The sequence below is a fragment of the Stenella coeruleoalba genome, assembly GCF_951394435.1.
Source record: "Stenella coeruleoalba genome assembly, chromosome: 14".
NCBI lineage: Eukaryota > Metazoa > Chordata > Mammalia > Artiodactyla > Delphinidae > Stenella > Stenella coeruleoalba.
Window position 1 is genome coordinate 16373815 of NC_137160.1, and position 25088 is coordinate 16398902.

At 49.3% G+C, this 25088-nt stretch overlaps 1 protein-coding gene across 2 annotated transcripts in view; it reads left to right on the forward strand.

Annotated features, from left to right (window-relative positions):
• ALPK2 (alpha kinase 2) overlaps window positions 1–23779 on the forward strand; it is a 152323-nt gene extending 128544 nt beyond the window's left edge. For both annotated transcript variants that reach the window (XM_079943519.1, XM_079943520.1), the window contains 3 exons: window positions 2287–2504; window positions 8046–8094; window positions 22681–23779. In XM_079943519.1, coding sequence (XP_079799645.1) covers window positions 2287–2504; window positions 8046–8094; window positions 22681–22894 — 481 coding nt within the window. In that variant the 3' untranslated portion in view covers window positions 22895–23779. The remainder of the gene's footprint in view (window positions 1–2286; window positions 2505–8045; window positions 8095–22680) is intronic.
• The last annotated feature ends 1309 nt before the right edge of the window (window positions 23780–25088 follow it).

A 25088-nucleotide genomic window follows, 5' to 3' on the forward strand; every position in this document is an offset into this window, starting at 1 on the left:
CGAGCGGGGGCTACTCTTCGTTGTGGTGCGCGGGTTCTCATTGCGGTGGCTTCTCTTGTTGCATGGGCTCTAGTCGCGTGGGCTTCAGTAGTTGTGGCACGTAGGCTCAGTAGTTGCGGCACGTGGGCTCAGTAGTTGCAGCACGTGGGCTCGGTAGTTGTGGCTTGCAGGCTTAGTTGCTCTGCGGCATGTGGGATCTTCCTGGACCAGGTCTTGAACCTGTGTCCCCTGCATTGGCAGGCAGATCCTTAACCACTGTGCCATGGCAGGGAAGTCCTGCCATGTTAAATTTGAGACGCCTTTTAGACATCAAGTGTAGATGGAGAGTAGGCAGCTGGAGATGTGAGTTGGGAGTTAAGGGGAGAGGTCTGGGCTGGAGATATAAATGTGGAAACTGCCGGTATATGAACTGTACTTAAAACAAGAAGGGTCAGCAGGGAACGTGTGCAGAGTGAGAAGAGCTATCCCAGGGCGTGCCAGGGTGTAAAGGTTGGGAAGAAATGAGGAACCAGGAAAGGAGACAGGAAGTAGCCAGTGAAGCAGAAAGAAAACCAAGAGGAAGTGAGTTTCTGGAAGCCACGGGAAAGTGTCTTAAAAAGAAGTGAGCGATCCAGTGTCCAGTGCCATTGAGGGCGAGTGAGATGAGGGCTGAGAAGGGACAATTAGTCTCAGCAACATGGTGATTGTGATGCCCTTGACCGAGGCTTCTTTAAGCAGGAAAGTCACTTTGAGTGGATTCAAGACTGAACTGGAGGGAAGGGATTGGAGACAGTGAGTCGACAACTGATTTGGGTTTTGACGTAAACGGTGAGTCGGTAGTGGGGGTGGGCTGTGAGGTCCACAGGCTGAGTAGAGTTATTACTCCCTGTTGCCGTTGGGAATGAGTCTGTAGGGGGAAACCCTGGTGGGAGAGAGAGTGGGGAGCCGTCACTGGAACGATATCCTTGAGCATCAGGGAGGGGTTGGGATCCAGGGCACCAGCGGAGAGATGGTTCAGGTAGCAGCAAGGAGGGCTCCTCCGCAGTAGATGGTGGGCGGGCAGAGGACATGGGCACTGACCTTGGGAGGCAGGAGCACGTGGTGGGTGTAGCTGTGAGAATTTCTTATTGTTTCAGTTTTCACAGTCCAACAGGAAGCAAGGTCCTCATCTGAGAGTGAGGCTGGGGAGAAGGCGTGGGCGGTCTGAGGAGAGAGGAGCAGGTTGGGGATAATCATCTAGGGTGGTGTGACGGTGAATGGGTCAGTGCGGGATCTGATCACCTCTCCACCTCCAGCTGCCATCGTTCTCAGGTGGCCTCCTCCCTGTGTCCCGCGTCTGCCTTTTCACGCTCCATACCACGCAGGGTGGCAGGGTGATCCCTGTCACATGCAAGTTTGATCGTGTCACTCCTGTATCCAAAACCCTCCAGTGGCTTCTGTTCCTGCTCAGTACAAAGGGCAAAGTTTCTCAAGTGGCCCAGACTCCCCAAGGTCCAGCTCCCTGTTTTCTCCCATCCTCACGCAAACCACCACGCTCCCCTTGCTCGATGCTCTCCAGCCACATCGGCCCCTCGCTGCTGTTCGGACACGCCCCACATGCTCCTGCCCAGGGCCTCTTCCCTTTGCTGTTCCTTCTACTTGCAATGTTCCTTCCATAGACGTCCTCATGGCTCTCTCCGTGCCCACCTCCTACAGGTCTCTGCTCAAATGTCCTTTACGATCAAGGCCTTCTCTGACCTCCCTAAGTAAAATCGCAACCCCTCCTCCACACCCTGTGCTACCTCTCTCCTCTCCACTGCTTTAGTTTTCTTCATATAGCACAGGGCACTAGACGCTTGTTTATGGTCTGTCTCCTTCATTTAAATGTAAGATCCTTGAGAGCAGAGCCTCTTTTCTTTACTGCTGTTTTCTGGAACAGTGTCTGGAAGACACATAGAAGCCACTGAATGAATATTTGTTGACTGAAAGGAAGGCTGGATGGAAGGGTGGATAGATGCTGGATGGATGGGTATATTGGTCACCTGACCAATGGGTCATTGAGGTATGCCTATAATGAAGGCATTCATTGCTACATGAGCAATTAAACTCCATCTCAAAGAGGAGTTTCTCACCAACTCTAGGAACAAATAAAAGGAACACATCCTTTTATCCACTGAACAATCTTTGGGGGAATTTTTAGTCTACAGCTGATGGAACCCAGGGATTTATCCTGCAGCTCCCTACTCCTCCAGGTCAGGATAGAATATCCCCGCCATCTTTATTCCCATCTGAGAACACGATGTGTGCCCATGTTCTCTTCCCTTCCAGGATCATTCCTATTTTCCTTATCCATCGACCTGAGAACAATATCCCATACGCAACAGTGGAGGAAGAGCTGATTGGAGAATTTGTGAAGTATTCCATCAGGGATGGGAAGGAGATAAACTTCTTGAGAAGAGAATCGGAGGCTGGTCAGAAATGTTGCACCTTCCAGCACTGGGTCTACCAGAAAACAAGTGGCTGCCTCCTGGTCACAGACATGCAGGGTGAGGAGAGCGGCTTGGCCTGGGCTGCAGGGATGCTGTGGGCCTGGGATGTTCCTGGTGGGGGGTGCGGGCGGGCAGAGGGAGAGGTCTGCTGGGTACAGACTATAAGCACCTTCACCAGCAGAAAGTGTTACTAATGTCTCATCAGAAACAAAGCAACAAAGGAGCCCTAAACGACCAACTCAATGGAGTAACAAAGTACATTTTAATAATTCATTCTAGCAACACCTTCCCATCACAACAGGTAACCAAAAACTGGCGCTCTGTATCCTCAATAGGCACAAATTCAGACGTACACGTGAAAATCCAGATGTACCAAAAGATAAATTAAAATGTAAGAATTCACTCTTAATAGGCGAAAGGATCTTTCACAGTTGCTTTAGATTTCAGGCTCTGCTGGCGAATTTACAGCATGTTTTCAGTTTATACCCACATTCTGGGGAATACATTTGTTGTATGAAGTAGGGATGTCATAATTAGGTTTCCCACAGAGACAGCCCGGAGACAAAGTTGCAGTTTCCCCAAGACCACCCTCAAGTTCCTTAATTTCCTGGGAGGACTCAGGGAACTCAGGAAAGCTCTTATGTTCATGGTTACGGTTTATTATAGTGACAAGATACAGACTCAAATCAACGAAGGGAAGAGACACACGGGAAAGAGTCCAGGAGAGACCCACCTCTCCCACCAGGAGAGACCCACCTCTCCCACCAGGAGAGACCAGGTGGGAATTCCCACTTGTCCCCTCCTGGTGAAGCCGTGGGGACAGTGCTTCCCCCCTCAGTGATGTGGGGGCACTGCCAACCAGGAGAGCTCCCCTGAGACTTGGTGTTCAGAGATTTTATTAGGGAGCCGTCACTGCCTGCTCGTGAGACTGACCTCTGCCTCTAGCCTCTTTGGACACTCTTATCAGAGCTTAGCAGTCACCTCCAAAAAGTTGGGCAAAAAACGAATCCTTTATTTAGGCAAGGTTAATCCTTTATTGCACGCAAATGTTCAAGTGCAAATATTTGGGAGGGGATCCCAGGAAACACTGGTAGGAGACTGAGGGAGTGTGGCAGGGAAGGGAAAGAAAGTCAATAGGGTACCTTATACCCGGTTACCACTGTGTTACTGAAGCTCATGCCTGCTGGGGAAACTGGGGGAGGCTGGGCAGAACACACTTCTCAGAATTAGCACACCCAAGGAGTGAGGGAGCAGGGGTATTTATACTCCAACTCCCTTTACTTACCAGCAGCAGGCTGTTCTAGATGGGGGTGTTAACTCCCCTGCGTTTGCCACCAGCACATGGGCAAGCCACGCTGAGCAAAGCAGGTGCCTGTTATCAGAGCGTGTTCTCAGGCCAAGAGATGCTGGCGGTGGTACCTGGACTTAGAGCTGTGTGCATGGAAGGGGTGAGGGTGAGGGTGATGCGCAGGGTCCCAACAGCTTCTGCCACAGGGGCTTTCCTATTCCTTTTCCTTTCCAAATAATAATGCTTTAAGAAAAAAATCTGAACTATAATTGAGTACCTACTAATGTCAGACATTGTCACGTATAAGAATCCCAAGCTCTATACATCATGGTGGTGAAGAGCAAGGATGCCCGTGGGTTCTATTTCCTGCACCTCCACTTTCTAGCTGTTAGCCTTGGGCAAACCACTTACCTCTCTGTGCCTCAGTAATTTCCACGTGGGGTGGTTGGGAGGATGAAATGAGATAGCAAGACATTTAGCGCAGCATGGACACATAGTAAGAGTTCCCTATTTTAAAAAACTTTTGAAATAACCATAGGCTTGAGAGATTGCAAAAACGTACAGAGGGGTCCCCATGTACCCTTCACCCAGCTTTGCCTAACGATAACACCTTACATACCTACAGTACACTATCAAAACCAGGAGACTCACATCGGCACGATGTAATTAACAAGACTACAGACCTTACGTGGATTTCACCAGTTTTTGTCTGCACTCATTTTTCCCTATTTTTTGTTTAATCTTCATAATAACCCTGCCAAAGAGATGTTATGATCCCCATTTTACAGATGAGAAAACAGAGGCTGGGAGATAATGATCTAATCCCCAGCTCACTCAGAAGAAGAGGGGTCCAAGACTCCAACACTGCTTCTGACTCTGAACCCCAAACTCTTTCCACTAAAACTCAAATTTACAAATTTGCAAGATTTCCAAGTATCCCTTAATGTCAAAGGCTCCTGTGAGGGACTCCTCTGAGGTCAGCTGGGAAGTGCAATGTTATAGACTCGCAGGGGAGGCTGATCTGCAAGTTGAAGCCAGACATAGCCACTCACGTGTTTTTTTTTTTTTTTTTTTTTTTTTTTTTTTTGCGGTACGCGGGCCTCTCACTGTTGTGGCCTCTCCCGTTGCGGAGCACAGGTTCCGGACGCGCAGGCTCAGGGGCCGTGGCTCACGGGCCCAGCCGCTCCGCGGCATGTGGGATCCTCCCGGACCGGGGCACGAACCCACGTCCCCTGCATCGGCAGGCGGACTCTCAACCACTGTGCCACCAGGGAAGCCCTACTCACTTTTGAAGAGACTTTGCTGCCACACACAGACAATACGGTCTTAAACAGACAGCTATTTTAATTAGACTGTGCAACTGTTGAGACTTCCCCATCTTTCCTCCTTCAGAGTTAATTTTGCATTAAATACAGTTCATCTACTGAAAAGCAGCACTCCGGAGCTTCGTGCACGGTTAATTTTGCTTCCAGTCACTAGTAAACAGCTGTAGTGGAATGACGTAATGACGTAAATGACGTGTGTGGTTGAAAGTGATGGCATGGTGTTTCCTAAGGGTGTTTATTTACTCTCCGCTGCTGCTGGGAAGGATCTTACTATTGTCATCATCACTGTGGCACAAGATCACACATCCATTCTCTAAGCGATCCCCACGTTTTATAATTTTACTAAGACACTGGAATTAGGATTTAAAAATCCCAAACAAACCCAAGCTCAAGTCTCACTTTCTCAGACTCTTAAGTTATTCTCTCCCTGGTTGCCTCGGCTTGTTGATGAGATTGTGGCGAGTCCTGCAGGTCAGTGGGGTGAAAGGTGAGCCTGTGATTTGGCCCTAAGATCTGCACACACCGGAGACCACTGGGCTTCCTAAGAAGCTGTCACCCAAATAACCCAAGAACTCAAGTTCTGGAGAACAAACTGTAATACTGCCGTCTTCCTACCTTCTATCAGAAACAACCTGTAGATGACTATTATCCCCAACTTGGTTTAATAGCTGCACACTATAATCTAAATTATTATCCTCTAGAGACCCTTAGTAACCTTTGCTGAATTGCTGGCAAACTAGAAAACCAAGAGAGAAGTTTCCTTTTGAAAATCAAATTCTACTTTTCCAAACATCAATGACAGCTGGTAATTGTGAGAATTGAGGAAAAGCCATTCCCAAGCTCAAGGACCTTTTGCCAAATGGCTCTTGAAAATTGGACTTCTATGCGGCTTAGAGCTGTACTTTTTAAGCACAACTTTTCCACGAAACAAGATGTCCAAAGAGGGCTTTTGCAGTTTGGAGTCGTTTTTTTTTTTTTTTAAGCCCAGTTCCTGTCATAAAAACTACGTGAAGCATTTCCACATGTGCTTTAGTTGTTAGCAGCTTTGAAAGAATGAGATGAATTAGTTGCCAACTGTGAAAGCTTTTAAAATGCTTACTGGCTCCCCCAAAGTGCTGTGTCTAATTTAGCTCCCAGGTGCCCTGCAGAAAAGCAGGGCTCTTTGCTTCTGTCTGAACAGCAGCATGACATGTATTTTTGCCTCACTCCAGGCAGACATTGCTGAATCAGAAAATTAATGCTTTAGCTGTCCTTTTCTTTTTTGTAATTTAATTTTATTTATTTTTGGCTGCATTGGATCTTCATTGCTGCACGTGGGCTTTCTCTAGTTTCGGGGAGCGGGGCTACTCTTTGAGGAGCACGGGCTTCTCATTGCGGTGGCTTCTCTAGTTGCGGAGCACGGGCTGTAGGTGCGCAGGCTCAGTAGTTGTGGCTCGCAGCCTCAGTAGTTGTGGCGCAGGGGCTTAGTTGCTCTGCGGCACGTGGGATCATCCCGGATCAGGGCTCGAACCCATGTCCCCTGCATTGGCAGGCGGATTCTTAACCGCTGCGCCACCAGGGAAGTCCCTAGCTGCCCTTTTCTGAGCCTCAGAAAACAGTGCTCATATGAGGGAGACCCATGGAACTAGGTTGCCATCAGGCCTGACCCCCAGGGTTGGCTTTTGCCAGGGATGCTGGTTCCTTCGTCCACAGCCCAGACTGGCTTCTGGGCCGCCAGGCCCTTCAGTGAGCAAGTCGCCGGCTGGCCTTGGGGAATATAGTGACCACAGCCTGGCCCGGGTGGGACAAGAGTCGGGGTCCAGAGAAGAGGAGGCGAGGCTCAGGTGGCGTAGCACCATGGACCCCATGCCCTGCCGTAAAAGGCCGGTCACTAGATGGCATGGGTGAGATTAAGGCAGCAGTCCACAGCGTCGGAGCTAGTACCTACAGCCACGACCCTAGAGAGGCAGGAGCAGAAACGGTAGCTGGTCTGGCAAGGAGATTCTGGAAAGGCCGGAGGCTGTCCGCGCTCTGGGCATCAGAGAGGATTGCCTTCTTCCAGACCTGGGTGAGAAAGGATGGCGCTTTTCGATTGCAGAAGGTGACAGCAACCTTGCCCTTCCCCACCTTGCAAGACAGTAGGGCTTTCATTCTCTTTGAATCCCTGGTTCCTTAGCCACTCTCCCATCTGCTCCTGCTGTGAGGGGAGAAGCAAAAGGACTCCTGAGTGCTTGGAATTCTACCAGGGATGCCTACGGCTTGTTTAGGGACCAGCGTGGGAAGCTCAGGCAGCTGTTTTGTTGATTGGGTGTCCCGCCCCCTCTCCTGCAACTTCCAATAGCTTAATGGAGAGAGGTTGGGATAAGCATCAAAAGGTCAGACCGCGCGTGACATCTCCAGGCCAATGGTTAAAAGTCTGCACATAACTCAGTAGTGCTTCCCTGGGTCTAAAGCCGACCCAGAAAACCTTCAGTCCTGAACCGGAATGCCATCTTTCTGGAGATGGGCAATTGTGTGTCTGGAGTCTGGCCTTGAACTGAACAAAGGCCACCTTGAACTCTCTCACTGTTGTACAAGGGCTTCCGCTTTTGATGAAGAACACAGAACAGGCCTAAGCCCAAATCAGAGCGTTTCTGGGGAGAGAACTCCTGGGACAAGTGACAGGCCTCCCTCCTCCAGCAGAGGCAGTGGTCCAGGCAGGCAGAGGACAGCACTTTCGTTTCTGGAGCTGTAAAGGGCATGTGTGGTGAGGCAGCAGGCCCCGCCCCTTGCTCCCCTGGCCGGCTGCCTCAGAAGCCGGCCTTGCCCACTATGCTCCCGTAAAGCAGGTTGCACGTCTGAAAGGCTGTCAGCTTCTGCTGATGGAAACAAGGAGGAAAGTATGTGTTTATGCAGGAAGGGAAATGATGATGGGGCTGATGCTACCCCTCCCTGTGAATAGATGGTCCCTCTTTTCTGACGAGACCCGTGTAACACAAATCCCGTCTTTGCTCTCTCTTCCCATAGGTGTAGGAATGAAGTTGACTGACGTTGGCATAGCAACATTGGCTAAAGGGTGAGTAGAAGAAAAAAATCAAGTGCACATCACTCACCTCTGGGTTTCCAAACACCTACCGGGCAGATGCTGTTAGGCTGATGTGGGCAGAGGAGATTTCTTGTCCTAACTGCGAAAGACAGATGTTCTGGGGATGAATTCAGTTCACTTCTCTCACTTACCTAAAATATTTATGGACTTTGTCCTCCCAGGGAAACACATTTGTTTCCTAACTTTGAAACAAATAAGGACTCTGAACACATTTCAAGATTGATTACTAACAGGTGGCCCATGGTTGGGGGGGTGGGAAATGCCAGCATTATTGGGACTCCTTTTAACTAGGAATATTCTGTTTTTCTATATTTAATATCTTCACTATTAGAAGCTTCTTTAAAAATTCTATTTTTGCAACTGAGTGAACTCAATTTGCATATTTCTAATGTATTTTCCCCATACTTTTCACTAAAAAGTATTTTAGGCGGCTCCCAGACTCCCATGTTGATGATTGATTACAGGGGCAAATGGCTATGGAAGGGCTGTGATTAGTGACTATGGCTGTTGTCAGTGGTATTGATTTCCTAATTTAGCATAGGGAGTTGCTTTGCTCACTGTGGGGTGTGCCCGGAGAGCACTAAGATAACATTTTACTGGGGTATCTCTTGAACAAACTGTCTCTTCTCACTGCTTTGCTGGACAACTAATGAGGAGAGAGCAGGCTATTAGAGGTTCTTTGTGAAAATAAAGCTCCAGGTTGGAGCTACCATGCTTTCTCCCACTGCTGCTCTTCCCATGTACTAGGACCATTTGTAAGGAGGAAGAAATGGGTGGGGGGGGCAAGCAAGTGACTTTTAGAAGGGATGGTGTGTGTTTTAAAATGGAGGTTTTAGTATGGAGTTTTCTCATACTAAAAATAGAACTACCATATGTCTCAGAAATTCCACTGCTGGGTATATATCCAAAAAAATTAAAACCGCTAATTCCAAAAGATACATGCACCCCAATGTTCATAGCAGCATTATTTACAGTTGCCAAGATATGGAAGCAACCTAAGTGTCCATCAACAGATGAATGGGTAAAGAAGATGTGGTATATATATACATGAAGGAATACTACTCAACCATAAAAAAAGATTGAAATTTTGCCATTTGCAGCAACATGGATGGACTTGGCATTATGCTAAGTGAAATAAGTCAGAAAGACATTGTGTATCACTTATACGTGGAATCCAAAAAGTGCAACAAACTAGTGAATATAACAAAAAAGAAGCAGACTCACAGATATAGAGAACAAACTAGTGGTTACCAGTGGGGGGAGAGAGGGGGGAGGGGCAAGATAGGGGTAGGGGATTAAGAGGTACAATCTATTAGGTATAAAATAAGCTACAACGGCTTCCCTGGTGGCGCAGTGGTTGAGAGTCCACCTGCCGATGCAGGGGAGACGGGTTCGTGCCCCGGTCTGGGAAGATCCCACATGCCGCGGAGCGGCTAAGCCTGTGACCCATGGCCGCTGAGCCTGCGCGTCTGGAGCCTGTGCTCCGCAACGGGAGAGGCCACAACAGTGAGAGGCCCGCATACCGCAAAAAAAAAAAAAAAAAAGCTACAAGGATATATTGTGCAACATGGGGAATATAGCCAATATTTTATAATAACTATAAATGGAGTATAATCTTTAAAAAGTGTGAAGCACTATATTGTACACCTGTAACATGTAATATTGTACATCAGCTATACGTCAATTAAAGTAGGCTTTCTTGTGGTTCAGATATGATGAAGCTGACCGATCAGGAGACAATTGCCACTGAAAAGAGTTGTTCACGGTTCCCAAGATGAGGGGGCTTGCCAGGCCATGGGGGGCCACATGGGGAAGCACCAGGGTCAGTCAGGAGGCAGAAGGAGTGAGGGGAAAACATGGATGAGAGCTTTTACTGTGGTTTTGGAGGGAAGGAATAGGTGGGGCTGAGTAAGCAAGCTTGGAATTGACTCGTTTGAAAAGTTCCAGCAGGCTCTGAGGTGTCCGGTTGTCTGGGCTCATCTGGTGCCTGCCCTGGGGTGATTAGGGCGGGTGGATAGTGGCCCAGAGTGTGAGACCCCAATAGAGGAGATGGTGGGAGTAGGCTGCAGATTGGTTAGTTGGCATATGAAAGGCATTCTAGAAGGCCAGTCATTTACTATCTCTAGGAATTGGTTAACCCTGGGAAGGGGAGTCTCTCCAGGGCCAGCAAAGCCCCGGATGTCAAAGTGTCAGAAACACGGACAATAAAATAGCATGGTTAATATAGTTCACTCTCCTACAGCTGGGAACAACTTATGTACTTGAGCTTTCTGGTTATTTCAGACCATTGGCATCAGCAGTGCTTTAACAAGTACACTCATTTTCAGTTAGTGTATGGAGGATGGAGAAAAGCAGAGGGATTTGAAAAAAGTGGAAAGGGGACCACTCTCTTTTAACCTACAGATCAATAAGTCTGATTCATGAAGTTCTCACCAACTACGCAAAAGCTTCTAATTTGGTTTTAGAACTAAGATGCAGTTGGCATATTTTCCTTCTCAAAATCTGCTCAGTTCCAACACAAAATTGTATTTTCCTATCTCCACACTCCATCCCCCTTGCTGACCGGAGCCCTGTCATATGGGTCAGGGAATTGGGTCATGGCCTTGGGCTTGTGAAGAGAGCACATCAGGAGGGGAGTATGATGTAGTGAGGAGAACAGGGCTTTTAGAAGAAGACGCGGGTTCAGTTCTTGGTCCTGCCACTTACTTCTGATTCTTCTAGTTGTAGCCTTTCTTCTTGGTGTCATAGGAATTTGGCCCATGTGATGAAAAGGGTGACAGTACAGCCTGATTTGCCCAGGACAGTACTATTTCATGCCTGCCATCCTAGCGTCCTGTCTAGTTACTCATTTGTCCTGGATAAGTTTCCCCATTGAGAAAATATGTTACCCCTATTTACGAAGGACTTTTCCTGGACCCCAGAAAAAATTCCCAAGTTAAAGCTTTCCTTTACAGGCTCCATATTTGCAGAACATTAAAAATTCAGTCCTCATCCAGACCTGGTTTGAGTGCTGGGTTCTTATCTTACCAGCTCTGTGGACATGAGACCTGACATTCTCAAAGCCACTGATCTACAGAATGGGGACATGGGGTTGTCTTGAAGATTCCCCCAGTTCGGGCTTCCCTGGTGGCGCAGTGGTTGAGAGTCCGCCTGCCGATGCAGGGGACATGGGTTCGTGCCCCGGTCCGGGAAGATCCCACATGCCGCGGAGCGGCTGGTCCCGTGAGCCATGGCCACTGAGCCTGCGTGTCCAGAGCCTGTGCTCCGCAACGGGAGAGGCCACAACAGTGAGAGGCCCGCGTACCGCAAAAAAAAAAAAAAAGATTCCCCCAGTTCATCTGCATCCAGTCCCTGAAGCTCAGTACATGCTTCATAAATACCTTCCCCCCAACCCATGCCCCAGCCTGACCCCAGGGTAGGCAAATTCCATACCATTATTTGGAACAACTGTCTACCAAAACAAAGAAGAAACCTGCCCAAGAAGTTTCAGAAACTAAGGCAAGCATAAGAGTGATGATTTAAGATATCTTTTAAAAGCATCTTAACGGCTTCCAGGAACCCAGACCATATTTTTTCTCCTCCTAATTTAAAAAAGAAATCCAATCCCTTTGGTTTTGTTCTCAGCTTTAATGTGACTTATCTGGCCTGGGACAGCTGCCCAGCACCCATTAGAGCTGGTAGCTGGAGGGCAGTGCACAATGTTGTCTATTAAGTGTTACTTACTGCCTCCCTCCCAAGGAGGGGGTGGGAGAGAAGGAAATTCTGAAGTGTCTGAGAAAGATTAGATATTAGGAGTATTAGATCATCTTGTCCATTGTGTTTTTAAAAAACTTTTATTTGAAGTCACATTTTTTTCTTTTTCCTCCAAAAACTGATAAAAGGGGAAGCTTCTCTGACCAGAGGACACGGGTCGGGGTCTGGGAGATGTCTTCGGAAGCCCCTGGGGGCTGGGTCCATCCCACCTTCTTCCTTGCCACGTGAGGAGCAGAGGTGCAGGGAAGGGCGGCAGCCTGCTTATAGGCACAGCCCGACATGGGGTGCGGGGCCCCGAGGGGCAGGAGGCGGGGTGCCACTGAAGAAACTCGAGTGCAAGTCAAAGCTGCAGAATGGAGACCAGGCAATGGGAGAGACTTGCAAAGGGTTCAAGTGCAAAGGCAGCTTACAGACAGGCAAAGAAGTCCAGGTGGGAAGCAACCTCGAGCAGGGGAAGGAAAGACTGGGGAGCCTGGCAGATGCCACAGGGTTTCCAGACAGCAGGAGAGGAGATTGGTGGTTGAGCACTGAGCCCCTTCTCTTAATTCTTAGCGAGCAGCCTGCGCAGGCGTCCTTCATCCGTGCTGGAGAGGGAGAGTGGCCCGGTCTCCGGAAGCCTAGGGAACAGGTGCCCCCGTCCTAAGAAGCAGCGCTCCATGTAGGCAGCATTACACATGTTCTTTTTTTTAGGTACTTTTTTTTTTTTTTTTTTTTTTTTCTGGTACGCGGGCCTCTCACTGTTGTGGCCTCTCCCGCCGCGGAGCACAGGCTCCGGACGCGCAGGCCCAGCGGCCATGGCTCACGGGCCCAGCCGCTCCGCGGCACGTGGGATCCTCCCGAACCGGGGCACGAACCCGCGTCCCCCGCATCAGCAGGCGGACCCTCAACCACTGCGCCACCAGGGAAGCCCTACACATGTTCTTTTAATCGCATGAAAAAGAACACCAGGTATGGACAGGAGAAACAGTGAGGAGGCAGGTATGACTTACTTTAATAATTATTAACAATGATGATAATAAATTTAAACCAGGAAGAAGAAAATCTCCCAAATTTAGGGTCCACCCTTTTTGGCTGGCAGTGGTCAGGATCTTCTTCAGGAAGAGGAGCCACTTATTTTCATGTAAAGAAAATATTCCCTGTGCCTCAACCTGAACCCTATGTTTGACTGCGGACGCCCCAGTAAATGGGACCTGGCTTGTTCTCTTGTTTAGTGAAGTCATAATACTGTTTGAAGGGTAAGCTATTTATAATCTTATAAAAGAAAATAGGGGACCGTCATGACTTATTCATTTTAATGCAACTTTACCTGGTGGTATGAGCCTTAAAACTGAAGCATGGCGTATTGTCCTGTGAGCCAGCGATAAGAATGCTGTATCCCAGGGCTTCCCTGGTGGCGCAGTGGTTGAGAGTCCGCCTGCCGATGCAGGGGACACGGGCTCGTGCCCCTGTCCGGGAAGATCCCACATACCGCGGAGCAGCTGGGCCCGTGAGCCATGGCCGCTGAGCCTGTGCGTCCGGAGCTTGTGCTCTGCAACAGGAGAGGCCACAACAGTGAGAGGCCCGCGTACCGCAAAAAAAAAAAAAAAAAAAAAGAATGCTGTACCCCAATACCTACAATCCTTCGGCAGTGTTGCGTACCAAAACTTCATGTTACAAAGTGTGGCAAATAGGATCGCTTCAACATCGAATAATACATTTTCTAGGCAGACCCAAGATACCAACGGCACTGTCGAACATATTTCTGATTTGAAATCGCTTGAGCATTTAGAGTTCTCTGAAGGGAGAGGAGGAAAAAATGACTAAATGCCCGAAGACTTGGAAATTTAACCTAATCAAACTAAAATCAGTGTATACCAACACTTGTTGGGGAGCAGAGCTGCACATGTCACAGTGGATCCTGCAAACACACACACCTGTCCCCAGCCAGCAGTTGAGTTTCTGGGGAGATGGTGATATTGCGATTCAGCCACCAGAGGGCACCAGAGCCAACGCTTTTGTCTTCCGTAATCTCTCCCCCGAAAAGCCCACTTCATGTTGGTGAAAAACAAAGAAAAGTACCCTGAGCAGATTTCTTCCCAGTCTGTAAGCATTGAACCAAAAATAGGATCGATATGAATAACCACAGAGGAACCCCTCCCTGTGGCCACCAGGCTGCCAGCCAGCATCGTGGCTCTACCTTTGGAAGAAAGAACAGTCATGCATAGGATACGTGGCATGTGTCAGGCATCCCTGACGTGGAGACCAAATTCAGGAGACCCTGCAGAGACTCACGAATGGCTTGTTCTCGCTGAGCGGCACATGTGAGGTGATAGGGCCCGAATATCAAGGCAGGCGCACAGTGAGGACAACTGCCTCAAGAAAGCAGGCTCTCCTGGCATCAGCGTGATGTCCTACGAGCCATGAAACAGGAAAAATGAACACAGCCTCCCACATTCAGTCAGCTGAGTTCCAGAAAAAGGATCAGCCATCCATGCTAAGAGCAGCCCACCACGGAGCCCTGTGTGCTGTGAGCAGACAGAGCGGCGGCCGCCACCTGGGAGGCTTAACCCAGGCACCATCCCGAGACACCACCCTGCCTGGAAGGGAAGGGCCGAAACATACTTGTGGGTGGAAGGAAATGGGATCTAATATTCAAGAAACACACCCTGAGAATAGGCTCGGGGGTGTGCCCGTGTGCACACGGGGCCGTGTGCTGTGTGTGTGTGTGTGTGTGTGTGTGTGTGTGTGTGTGTGTGGTGACTCTGGGCGACCATTTAATGCAACGCATGAATCTTCCAGGAGGGGAGAAAACAAAGGGATTTGGAACAGAATTTCCTGACATCCTTTCAGTGCTTTGCACAGCAGGCCCGTGTCGCTGTGGATCCCGGATGTTCTAGCTGTCTCACCAACACCAGGCTCTAGGGGACCAGTCTCACAGGCCTAAGGGACCTAATAAAGGCACTTTCACACCCCAAATATCAGCCTTCCCATTCTGCCACTGCTGTCACCTACCCTGGAAGGCAGCGGGCATCTCATTTAAATCCGATCAAGACATTATGTAGCAGAGCTACTTGGCCAGTGGCTGGTTTATTGGCCAGTCTTTGCCGTCAAGGAGATGTGGAGGCCCATGATGGGAACACTTTATTCTCTTCACAATTTTGGCGAGGTTGGCACTACTGGCAATGCTCCTAGTGGGTGTTCAGAGTCTCCTGGGCCCAAGAGTCAGCCAGGACCCAGCCTGTCCACAGAGCGGGAATAGCATGGCAGTCTCTTGGCCTCCTGTCCAAAGTCTCACAAAAGACAGTTCTGTTGAAGTGACTGGAGTTGGAGCCATGGGCTTCCTCCCACTTCCCCGACACTACTCACTATTTACCCCCCTGCCCGGTCCATGCCCAGAACCAGAGGGACACAACCAGGCCCCTAGTCGTTTGTCTTCCAGATTCAGAGACAAGTCTGAACTGAAAGATCTCGAAAGATTGATGGACTCGAGACCGCCCCCTTGCAGGACAGGCTGGTAGACAGCAGGAGGACGAGCGCCTGAGAGGATAGGGCTGGGTGAAGGCCAGACTTGTCTGGAAAAAAGCTACAGTGGCTTCAGGAAGGTCTACACAAAGTGCAGTGGTGGGGCTCCAGGTTACCGGGATTGAAGAGGGAGATGCCACTAGAAAAAGGCATGGGGGGCCTGTGTGTGCGTCTAAAAAGGCCGGAGAGAAGGAGCCCATGGGGTACAGACTGCGGGGCTGAATAGAGTCCGTTTCAGAGGAGAGGCCCCTGCCTGAGGGTTTCAGGGCTTGTCCAGGGCGGCCTCCACGCCACCCTCCCCGCACCCTGGACGTCGGAGCAGGTGCTCTTCTGACGAGGCTGACGCTTTCCCCTTACCTTCCGGGCCCTGTGGCCCTGAAGGGGCTCCCCATACGCAGGTGGAATGAGGATGGGGCTTTGGGGGTCGGAGCTCTGTGGCCCGGGACAGCAGCTCAGTCTCAGACTGCCTGTTTCATGCAGTCTTGTCCCCCGTATCCCCTCCTTGGCTCTCTTGGGTCCCAGCTTCAGATTCCATTTCAGATATTAAGACGAGGACCACATGCTTCCCGCACAGCCACGGGGACGGGCCTCCCGGCCTCAAGAACGGACTCATAGTAGACATCTGGGGCCCCCTCTTCTCCCCTGGGGCCCCTCTCTGCTCCCTCGTCCTAGGGCTCACATCACAGAGGCCCCCCTGGATTTGGGGCGCCTTCAGAAGGCGTCAGAGCAGAAGGCTGGCAAGTGTGCAGGGCTGCTGGAATGGCCTTGCTAGCAGAAGCCGAGAACCAGACCGTGGGCGTGCCGCTGCGCTCCGGCTTTCTCCCAGCCTGGGTGGCTGTAGGGAAGAAAGTACCAGGGCTTGTTTCCATGGAGGCACCGTGGCTCCTGCTTAACGGAGGCCTGAGGGCAGGGGCTGTGGCGGCCTCGAGAAGGACAGAGAGGCTGGCAGCCATGCGAAGGAGCCAGGCTTTGTTCTAAGGGAGGTGGAGCCTTCTGAGCTGTTGTGTGACCGTGATCTGACTGACACCCGGGGTGGCCATGGCATGCGCCCCGGACAAGGCGAGAAGCAAAGACGACCACCAGGAGGCCCTGGCGATGGGGAGGCCGGGGTGGGTGGTGCTGGCTGGACCGGGCTTCCCATGGTGTTTGGGGGCTGAGGCCCCCTGTCTAGAGGGGACCTCCAAGGTGAGCTTGGAGACGGGAGCAGAATACAACTTCTCTGGGCGACGGATTTGGTTACGGTACATCGTCCCCCCCAGAAGGCCCAGTGACTCTTACGGTAGCAGCTTGCAAAGTGGTTGTGTGAAAACAAGATGGCTGTTGTCAAATAATCTGGGAGACGTGGCTTGAATAAGTGTAGGAGGTTTCCTCCGTGTGAGACTTCACAGGGTCTTTCAAGAGCTGGTGTGTATTTTGAACCCCAAGGGGGCAAGGAGAGTGATTATATAGCATTTTTCACAGTATTTACAACACAGAATTATTATTTTTTTCAAAGCATCTTATGGGGCTCTTGTTCCTTGGAACGTATTTTGGGAAACACTGAGTACCCACAAGAGAAATGACAGCATGGCTTACGAACCTTCCACAAACGGCCTCTGGCCTCGTCTCTCCTCAGGACGCCTGGTCTGCTCAGAACATCCTCTGAACTTTTGTCCATGCTGTTACCCCTGCCAGATATTCCCAGAGCCATTATTCCTCCATGAAACATCCTTAGAACCCACCAGGCAGTGGGGAAAAAAATCACATCCCTGGGTTACTGGAGCCCTTTATCACAGCATAATGTAATTATTTGTGTACGTGTCCGTTTCCCCTGCAAGATACCAGCTTTCTGGAAAAGAGCCACGTACATTATTAATCCTTTTTAATCCCCCTACGATGTCTGCCATACAGCGGGTGCCCAGTGAATGAAGAAATGAATGAACAAACATGAAGAAATGGAGATACTGATGGAATGGCAGGAATTACTAGATGGTTCCAGAGCGGGCAGCTCCCTTAGCGCCCTTTCTTTTCCACGTAGGTGACAATCGATTCTACCTGTTCCTAAATTCAGCCCCGGCTTTATTTTGCACACAGACACGGCACACGCCCACCCCCTCCCCAAACTAGGGGGTTTCTTTCAATTCCTCCCCGCCATCCTCAACCTGAATTCCAAGTCCTTCTAGCCGTTCCTCATAAATTAAAATTTTCTTTAGAAAGCATCTCAGACTAAAACCTCTGTTATAAATAGTTTCTGGCTTGCTTCTAAAAGGGTTACCAATGTGTGGGGACTTTCTATAGGTTTTTCTTGTCTCACGAGTTTTCTTTAAACGAGTCCTTTATTAAGCCAGACAAGAACCTCGATTTCTTCCACGCAGCCAGAAGTGGGAGTTTTCTGCAGCTTTGCTCCACCCCCTCCCCTCTCTGGGCGTGTTTGGAGGCAGCAAATTGCACAGAGAATCTGTGCTAAGCTGAGGGAGAAGCCGACCATTGCTGTCAAGTGGTGGTTTTCCTGTGAGTCTGAAAGGCCGTGCCATCCATTATCAGCAGGAGAGGAAACAGGACTCGCTTTTTTTTTTTTTTTTTTGCGGTACGCGGGCCTCTCACTGTTGTGGCCTCTCCCGTTGCGGAGCACAGGCTCCGGACGCGCAGGCTCAGCGGCCACGGCTCACGGGCCCAGCCGCTCCGCGGCACGTGGGATCCTCTGGGACCGGGGCACGAACCCGTGTCCCCTGCATCGGCAGGCGGACTCTCAACCACTGCGCCACCAGGGAAGCCCAAGGGGACTCGCTTTTAAGCAAGAAGTCAGCCTAGCACGGTTTCCAACACATTTTGAATAAATCTGTGTAATCCTCAACAAAATATTAGCCAACAGAATCCAACAACACATAAAAAGGACCATTAAAAAAAAAAAAAAGGACCATATACCATGATCAAGTTGGATTCATTCCAGGGTCACAAGGATGGTTCAACATAAGCAAATCAATCAGTGTGATACACCACATCAACAAAAGAAAAGACAAAACCCACATGATCGTCTCTATAGATGCAGAAAAAAGTGGGTATAGAGGGAACGTATCTCACCATAATAAAAGCCATTTATGACAGACCCGCAGCCCACATAATACTAAATGGTGAAAAGCTGAATAAGTCTGTGTGGAGCGAAGGCAGGATGTAAAGATAGCCTCCTGGCTCCTCCTGAAGTGGATTGTGACAGTGATTTTACAAAGTTGTATGACACAAACGTCAAGAAGGAAAGAGATCCGTTTTCTGATTTAAAGAGGTTTCTGAAGTCAAAGAAGGATGCTGTGAGATCATTCACACTTTAGTCTCCTTGCTACTCCAAGGGGGGGTCCCTGCATCTGCATGGGTTCAGAGCTTGTTAGAAATGCAGCATCTCAGACCCCACCCCAGACCTACTCACTCCAAGCCAGCACTTTAGCAAGGCCCCTGCGTGATGTGTATGCCCCACGCCCATCCAAGGGGCAAGATATTTACGAAAATACTCTGCTGGATGACGTTCAGTAGAATAAGTTTATTGTTCCGTGCTTGGAGATTGTGAGAGAAGATGGATAATTTAAAGCGATGGGCTAGAAAATTATACTAATTTGAGGATAAGGATACAAAGATTCCGTTAATAAAATTCAATAGAACTAAGGTTTCTAAAAATGGAAATGTGTGAGAAAGTTCTCAAATACAAGGTTATTTTCTCCCATGGTATTAGATTCCTTGGGCTTCCAAAATGAATGATCACAAAACCGGGTAGCTTAATAGAAATGTGTCCTTTCCCAGTTCTGGAGGCTGAAAGTCCAGAGTCAGGCAGCAGGGTCAGTGTCTCCTGGAGGCTCTGAGGGAGAATGTGTCCCCTCCTCTCTCCTACGTTCCAGAGGTCGTTGCCATCCTCAGCGTTCCTTGACTTGTAGATTACGGCTCCCATCTCTGCCTCTGTTGTCACGTGCTATTCTCCCTGTGTGTCTATATCCTCTCCTCTTCTTACACAGACACCAGTAAGATGCCCTTATTGGATTAAGGGCCCGCTCTACTCCAGTATGACCTCATCTTAATGACATCTGCAATGACACTATTTCCAAATAAGGCCACATTCTGAGGTTCTGGGAAGGACATGACTTTTGGGGGAGACACTATTCAACCCAATACATTCATCCAACAAGAACAACAATGGCGAGTGTCTGCAATGGGGACCTTGCTGGAGAGATGTCATGATGCTTCAAATTTGTGGTCCCCTCCAATCCTGAGGGTGGCAGATGGCACACGTGGCATGCAAGGTGGACCACAAGCAGGAGAGCCTGGATTTTTCATTTCTTGGGTGTACGAGCACTTGGTGTAATTGAACTTGTGTCCTTTGGAAAAACTCTGGGTTAACTGATCTAGGAACACAAACGATGTTGCCCTATTTTCTTCCCAGGCAGCAGCAATGGCTGTGAGTTTGAGAGAATAAGAGGTCAAATAGAAGCCCAGCAGCCCTGGCTGAGAAGAGACCAAATTGAGAAAGGAGAAAGATTTTTAATTCTGCAGATGCTAGGTAGCAAAAATAGTCTACACCTGAGATAGCTGGGGAGGGATGTTCCATATTGCCCGGGAGGCCCATTTGAGAGTCCAAAATTAGACGGAGAGAGAAAAGGAAGTTTAGCAGTGTGATCTGGAGATGCCCTGGGCCGAGGTGAGGCAGCTCTGAGGATGGGGCCGGCATGCATTCATTTCTTCCCTTGACCTTTATGGAAAAGCCTCCCTAGACAGGTATTCCGGACATAAAGTAGTGTCCTGGGGGAGATCAGTCGGTGCACGGGAAGGCATACGCTGAATTCTGAGAAGTGGGTGTAGTTCTCACAAGGATACAGGGAAGATGCTGGAGAGATTTCTTCTCATGGTGTGAGAGGGGGGAGGCTCCACAGAAATGCACTCGAGCTGGGGCTTGAAGGAAGCCAGGGGCTGAGTCAGGGGCTCCTTGACTGAGCAAAGCTGCCTTCACTCTAGGGCCTTGCCCTATCTGTGTGCGGCCTTCTGTAGTGAAATCGGCCCCAGTCTCTGCTGCCTACTCTGGCTTTCCCGGAGGAGTCTAAAGAAGGTGCTAGATTCCTAGGAAGAGATCTGGGCTCCACCCAGCTGGGCTGCCCAGAAGTCCTGCTCCTTTGTCCCAAACTCAGCCATTCCCATTTCAGAAGGTGGGAACCATTATGTAAGGGACCATTTGTTACGCAGCATTATACACTTGACCACCAGGCTGGGCTTAAGAAGCAATTAGCAAATTTTCTGGGAGGTTGCAGTGCAACGAGTGATTCTTCTCTGCTGAGACTAGGTGTTGTCTGAACGTCTACAAGCCTCAAGGCAGCTTTAGACAGATGACCTTGACTAGTTTCCAATGTGCTTCCATAGGGAGGCTGCCTTTGATCATCCTAGTTTGAGAAGCTCAGGAATCGTGTGAGACAAGTGGGGCCTCCCTGGCAGGAGGATGGGATTAGGCTTTCCATTCCATCTGACAATCACAGGTCCAAGTGGCCTCGCATCCCTCCAGGGCGTGCTCAGACAACAAGGAAATGCAGGCAGGCTATTTCAGCCATTCTCATGACCTCCTACAGAAGAAGATAGAAATGTAAAGATGACATGATTGGCAGTGGCATTTCTTTCTACCCTGCTAGAGTCAACACCTGTCTTGGGCTGACTTTTTCTTCAACGAGGGAGTTTGGCTTTTAAAAACGGAGTCATTTTTCACAAGAAAATGTACTGTGGGCTCCCAGGGAGAGGGGGACGAGCCGCTTCCCTTCAAGGAGGAGGAAGAGGCAGGCTGGATTTGTAACAAACACGTCAGGATGGAGCTGCTCACTGAGGCTTTGGCTTCAGAGATGAAAGAAATCTTTCAGGCCCTTAACAGCCTAAAACCCAGCTTGGGTTTCCTAGGGAAAAGCGCACAAGTCCCAGTTTATTCAATTCAGGTCTGTTGGCCTTTATGGTTTCTACCAGCAAATGAAGGAGGCCCAGTTTCTTGAATCACGTTAGCTACAGATTCAGCGCAATGCCAGCATTGCAGACTTCCTTTTGCCAATTAGCGTTTGGCCCTATTAATCAAATGCAGCAGAACTCACACCCAGCAGGACCAGTTTCCTAGGCAGGCAGGCTGTGTGGTCACATAAGGCCCCACACTCAGATGGGCCTGGGCTTCATTTAATGCATGTTCTGCTCTTGTCATCTTGAAAGTCTTAATAATTATTGCCCAAGGAACCCACGTTTTTGTTTTGCACTGGGCCCTGAAAATTATGTCGATGGTCTCATATGCCATCCACACCCCTGCCTTATCCTCTTTACCAGGCAAATCCCATATCCTTCAATCTCAGCTTCAGCGTCCCTTCCACAGGAAGCCCCTACCGGCTGCACCAATTATAACCTTGACAACTGTAACACAGCCTGGCCAGCGTTAATTGAACGTCACCCACTGTACGTCGTGCGCTGATCTAGGTGGTTTGTGTGCATTTCCTCATCGTCATCCTCTCAGCAACCCTTCACCAGCTCTCTTGCTGGATTTTGGAGATTTGGGGGCATGGGGACTTGTCCATTCAGGAGGACACTTACCTCCCGTGATCGATCGAGATGTGAACACACAGCCATTGACGATCTGAATATGAAATGTCCCAAAGGAACAGCCCCTGAGACCGCTCCAGGCAGGCCGGCAGGGTCCCTCCAGGAGCCTACCAGAGACAAAGGCCCAGACTCTTCTCCTCCTGAGGAGAGGATGCACTGTCACAGGAGGGAGCCCTTCTGTAGGAGGGAGACGCAGAGGGCTGCACCCTGGTCTCTTCTCTCACACCCACTTGCTTTGCTGTCAGGCTGGCCGCACAGCCTCTCAGCCTAAACTCCTTCAATGATAAGTGGAAGGGTCTAAACTCAACTTCTTCCAGCCCCAAAGTTCTAGATTTCTTTATTCAGAACCTCTGGATGGGATGGGATGGCTTTCAGGTCACCAAGAGATCTTCTAATTTTTATGGAGATGGTCCAGCACTAGTCACTATGACTAAAAAAAAAAAAAAAGCTATAAAATGCTGACATAGCAGAACTGTCAACCCCTAGAACATTTGTCTGATCATAGTCTTTGGTCTTTACTTCATGCCAGTTGGTCTTTGCCTTTACTTCAATCCACAGGTTTTGTTTCTTCTATCAGTAGTTATGTCAACCATTTGGCCATTCTTGCCTAAAGTAGGAATAAATATATTTTCACACACCATTAGTTTCCCTGCTGAAACGTTTCTTTGAATATTGGTGAAGGGTCCTGTTTAAAAAAAAAAAAAAATTGTTTCCCTCCACCCAAACCCACAGGTACAAAGGATTTAAAGGCAACTGTTCCATGACCTTCATTGATCAGTTTAAAGCGCTACACCAGTGTAACAAGTATTGTAAAATGCTGGGGCTGAAGTCGCTTCAAAACAGCCAGAAACAGAAGAAGCCAAGCATTGGGAAAAGCAAAATTCAGCCAAACTGCACAACCGTGAGGAAGACGGCATCTGGGACCCCAGCAGGAAAGAAAACCTAACATCTCCTGTTAACTAACGGTCACCGGCTGGCAGCACACAGCCTTGTGGGTAGAAATTTGAAAACACCCTGGAGGGAACACGTAGCCTGCAGAGAGCTGACAATCCCTATTCCCAGCTGCCTGTGCTCCGAGCTGCTTCCAAAGCCGTCACCTGCTGTCTTCACTGAGATGATTTCGGAGCAGGATTTGTGAGCAGGCTTATGGAGAGACTGAATCCATTGTCAGTCTCAAGTCCATCTTTGTCTGTACCGTTAGCCTTTGTACCAACCTCACATTATGCGTCTGTTTGTGTATTTGCACGTGGCTGTCTCGTTACGGACTTGGTCCTGAGCAGGGTCTGTCCACAGCCCCAATCTTCCCTACCCCCATTCCTAACCTCAGAAGTTCTGGACATCCAGCTACTATATCAACAGAAAACGTGAATTCCGTCATTGGGTCTATCTGTCGCACTAGAGTCGATTATGCTATTGTAGCTGGAGGGGGGCTTCCGAAACGTCAGGCCACTTCCCATCATTACTCACATATCTGGTTAGAATGTTCTGTTTAATTAAATTCATCTTTAGACAAAAAGTGTAAGATGCATGTCTTGGCACAGACACTTTTCTTTGGAATTTGTGCCCTATTTCACATTCCTCCAGGATTAGTAATTTCCTAATACGTCTCCCCGAGCACAGAATATTTGCATCTGTGTTTTCCCCCATTCTTATAAGCACTACTTCCAGTGTGATCCACTTCCTACTTTGCTCTCTAAATCCAAGCTCCCTAAACCTAGGGCTGCCCCACGTAGGATTACTCTGGAAGATGCGTACAAATCCTGGCTGGGACACACAAGCTCACAGGGTCCTGGTCCCATCCACCCATTCCAAAGGGGTCTCCTTCCTACCAGTCTGGGTCCTGCCCAGCTGTGGAGCAGAATGGCCACAGCAGTGCACATTGGGCAAGAGGAAACACTGTAAGGACAGCTCAGCGACTGTTTCACGCACCCCAAACTATAAGAACATCTCAAGCCCCAACAGTGTGTTGTTGTTATTGTCTAAGTAATAGACTATTTTTTAGAGCAGTTTTACGTGTACCAAAAAATGAGTGGCAAGTACAAAGTGTTCCCATATGGCCCCTTACCGCCATTCCATATGTCCCCCTATTATTCGCATCTGACGTTAGTGTGATACATTTCTTATCACTGAGGAGCCAGTATTGACACATCATGATTCATTAAAGTCCACAGTTTACATTTCAGTCCACTCTTTGTGCTCACACTCTCTGGATTTTGGCACACATACAATGACATGTATCCACCATCACAGCATCACCCACGGTCATCCCCCGTGTTCCACCGATTTCTCCCTCCTTCCCTGGAGACCCAACTCCTGGTAGCCACCGGTTGTTCTACTGCCTCCATAGTTTTGCTTTTTTCCAGAAGGGCACAAAGGAGGAAACCTACAGGATGTAGCCTTTTCAGATAGCTGCTTGTTTTTAAAGATGCTTCAACTACTCCCTGACCAGGGAGGATTATTAGGCCTCCTCTGAGGGGGCTCCTCAAACTGAAAGTGGACACGAACCTCCTGGGATCTTGTGAAAATGCAGGCTCTGATTCAGTGGGTCGGGGGTGGGGCCTGAGACTCTGCATTTCCATCACGCTCCCAGGGGATCTGCGTGCTGGCCTGGGACCACACTTAGGAGGGGTGTCTAGATCACAGGGAGAAAGGGCCTGAAATGTTGAGGGGAGTGACTAGGCCTAGAGTTCAAACAGCAGACGGCTGGAGGAGGCATCCAGCTGCTTCAGTTCTGGGAGGGAGCAACTTGGAGACAAAGAAACAGGGCAGCAGCGCTCACAGTACAGGCTGGTCACCGTGTGCAGTCCCTCCGAGGCAACAGGCTTCCACAGGAGACTCCTGGCTGCTTCCGCCTGAGAATACTGCTCTCCACGGGCGTGGGGTTTAGATAAAGAAGAGGACATGATGTGATGTTTGTTTTGAAAAGAGATTTGAAGGAGAAAACTCTTCAGCTACTCACAGCCCATCTTTTCAGAAAATCTGTCATCTCCAGCTTTTCTTCTGAAATGACTCCCCCAGCTACAGATGACAAAATGCTCATTTTTTCTATGAGGCAGCCTGTAGCCTGCTTTCCCTGCAGAGATCCTGCAGATGTATTTGGCAGTGGAGCTCTAGAAAGTTCCATAAGAACAAAGCGCAGG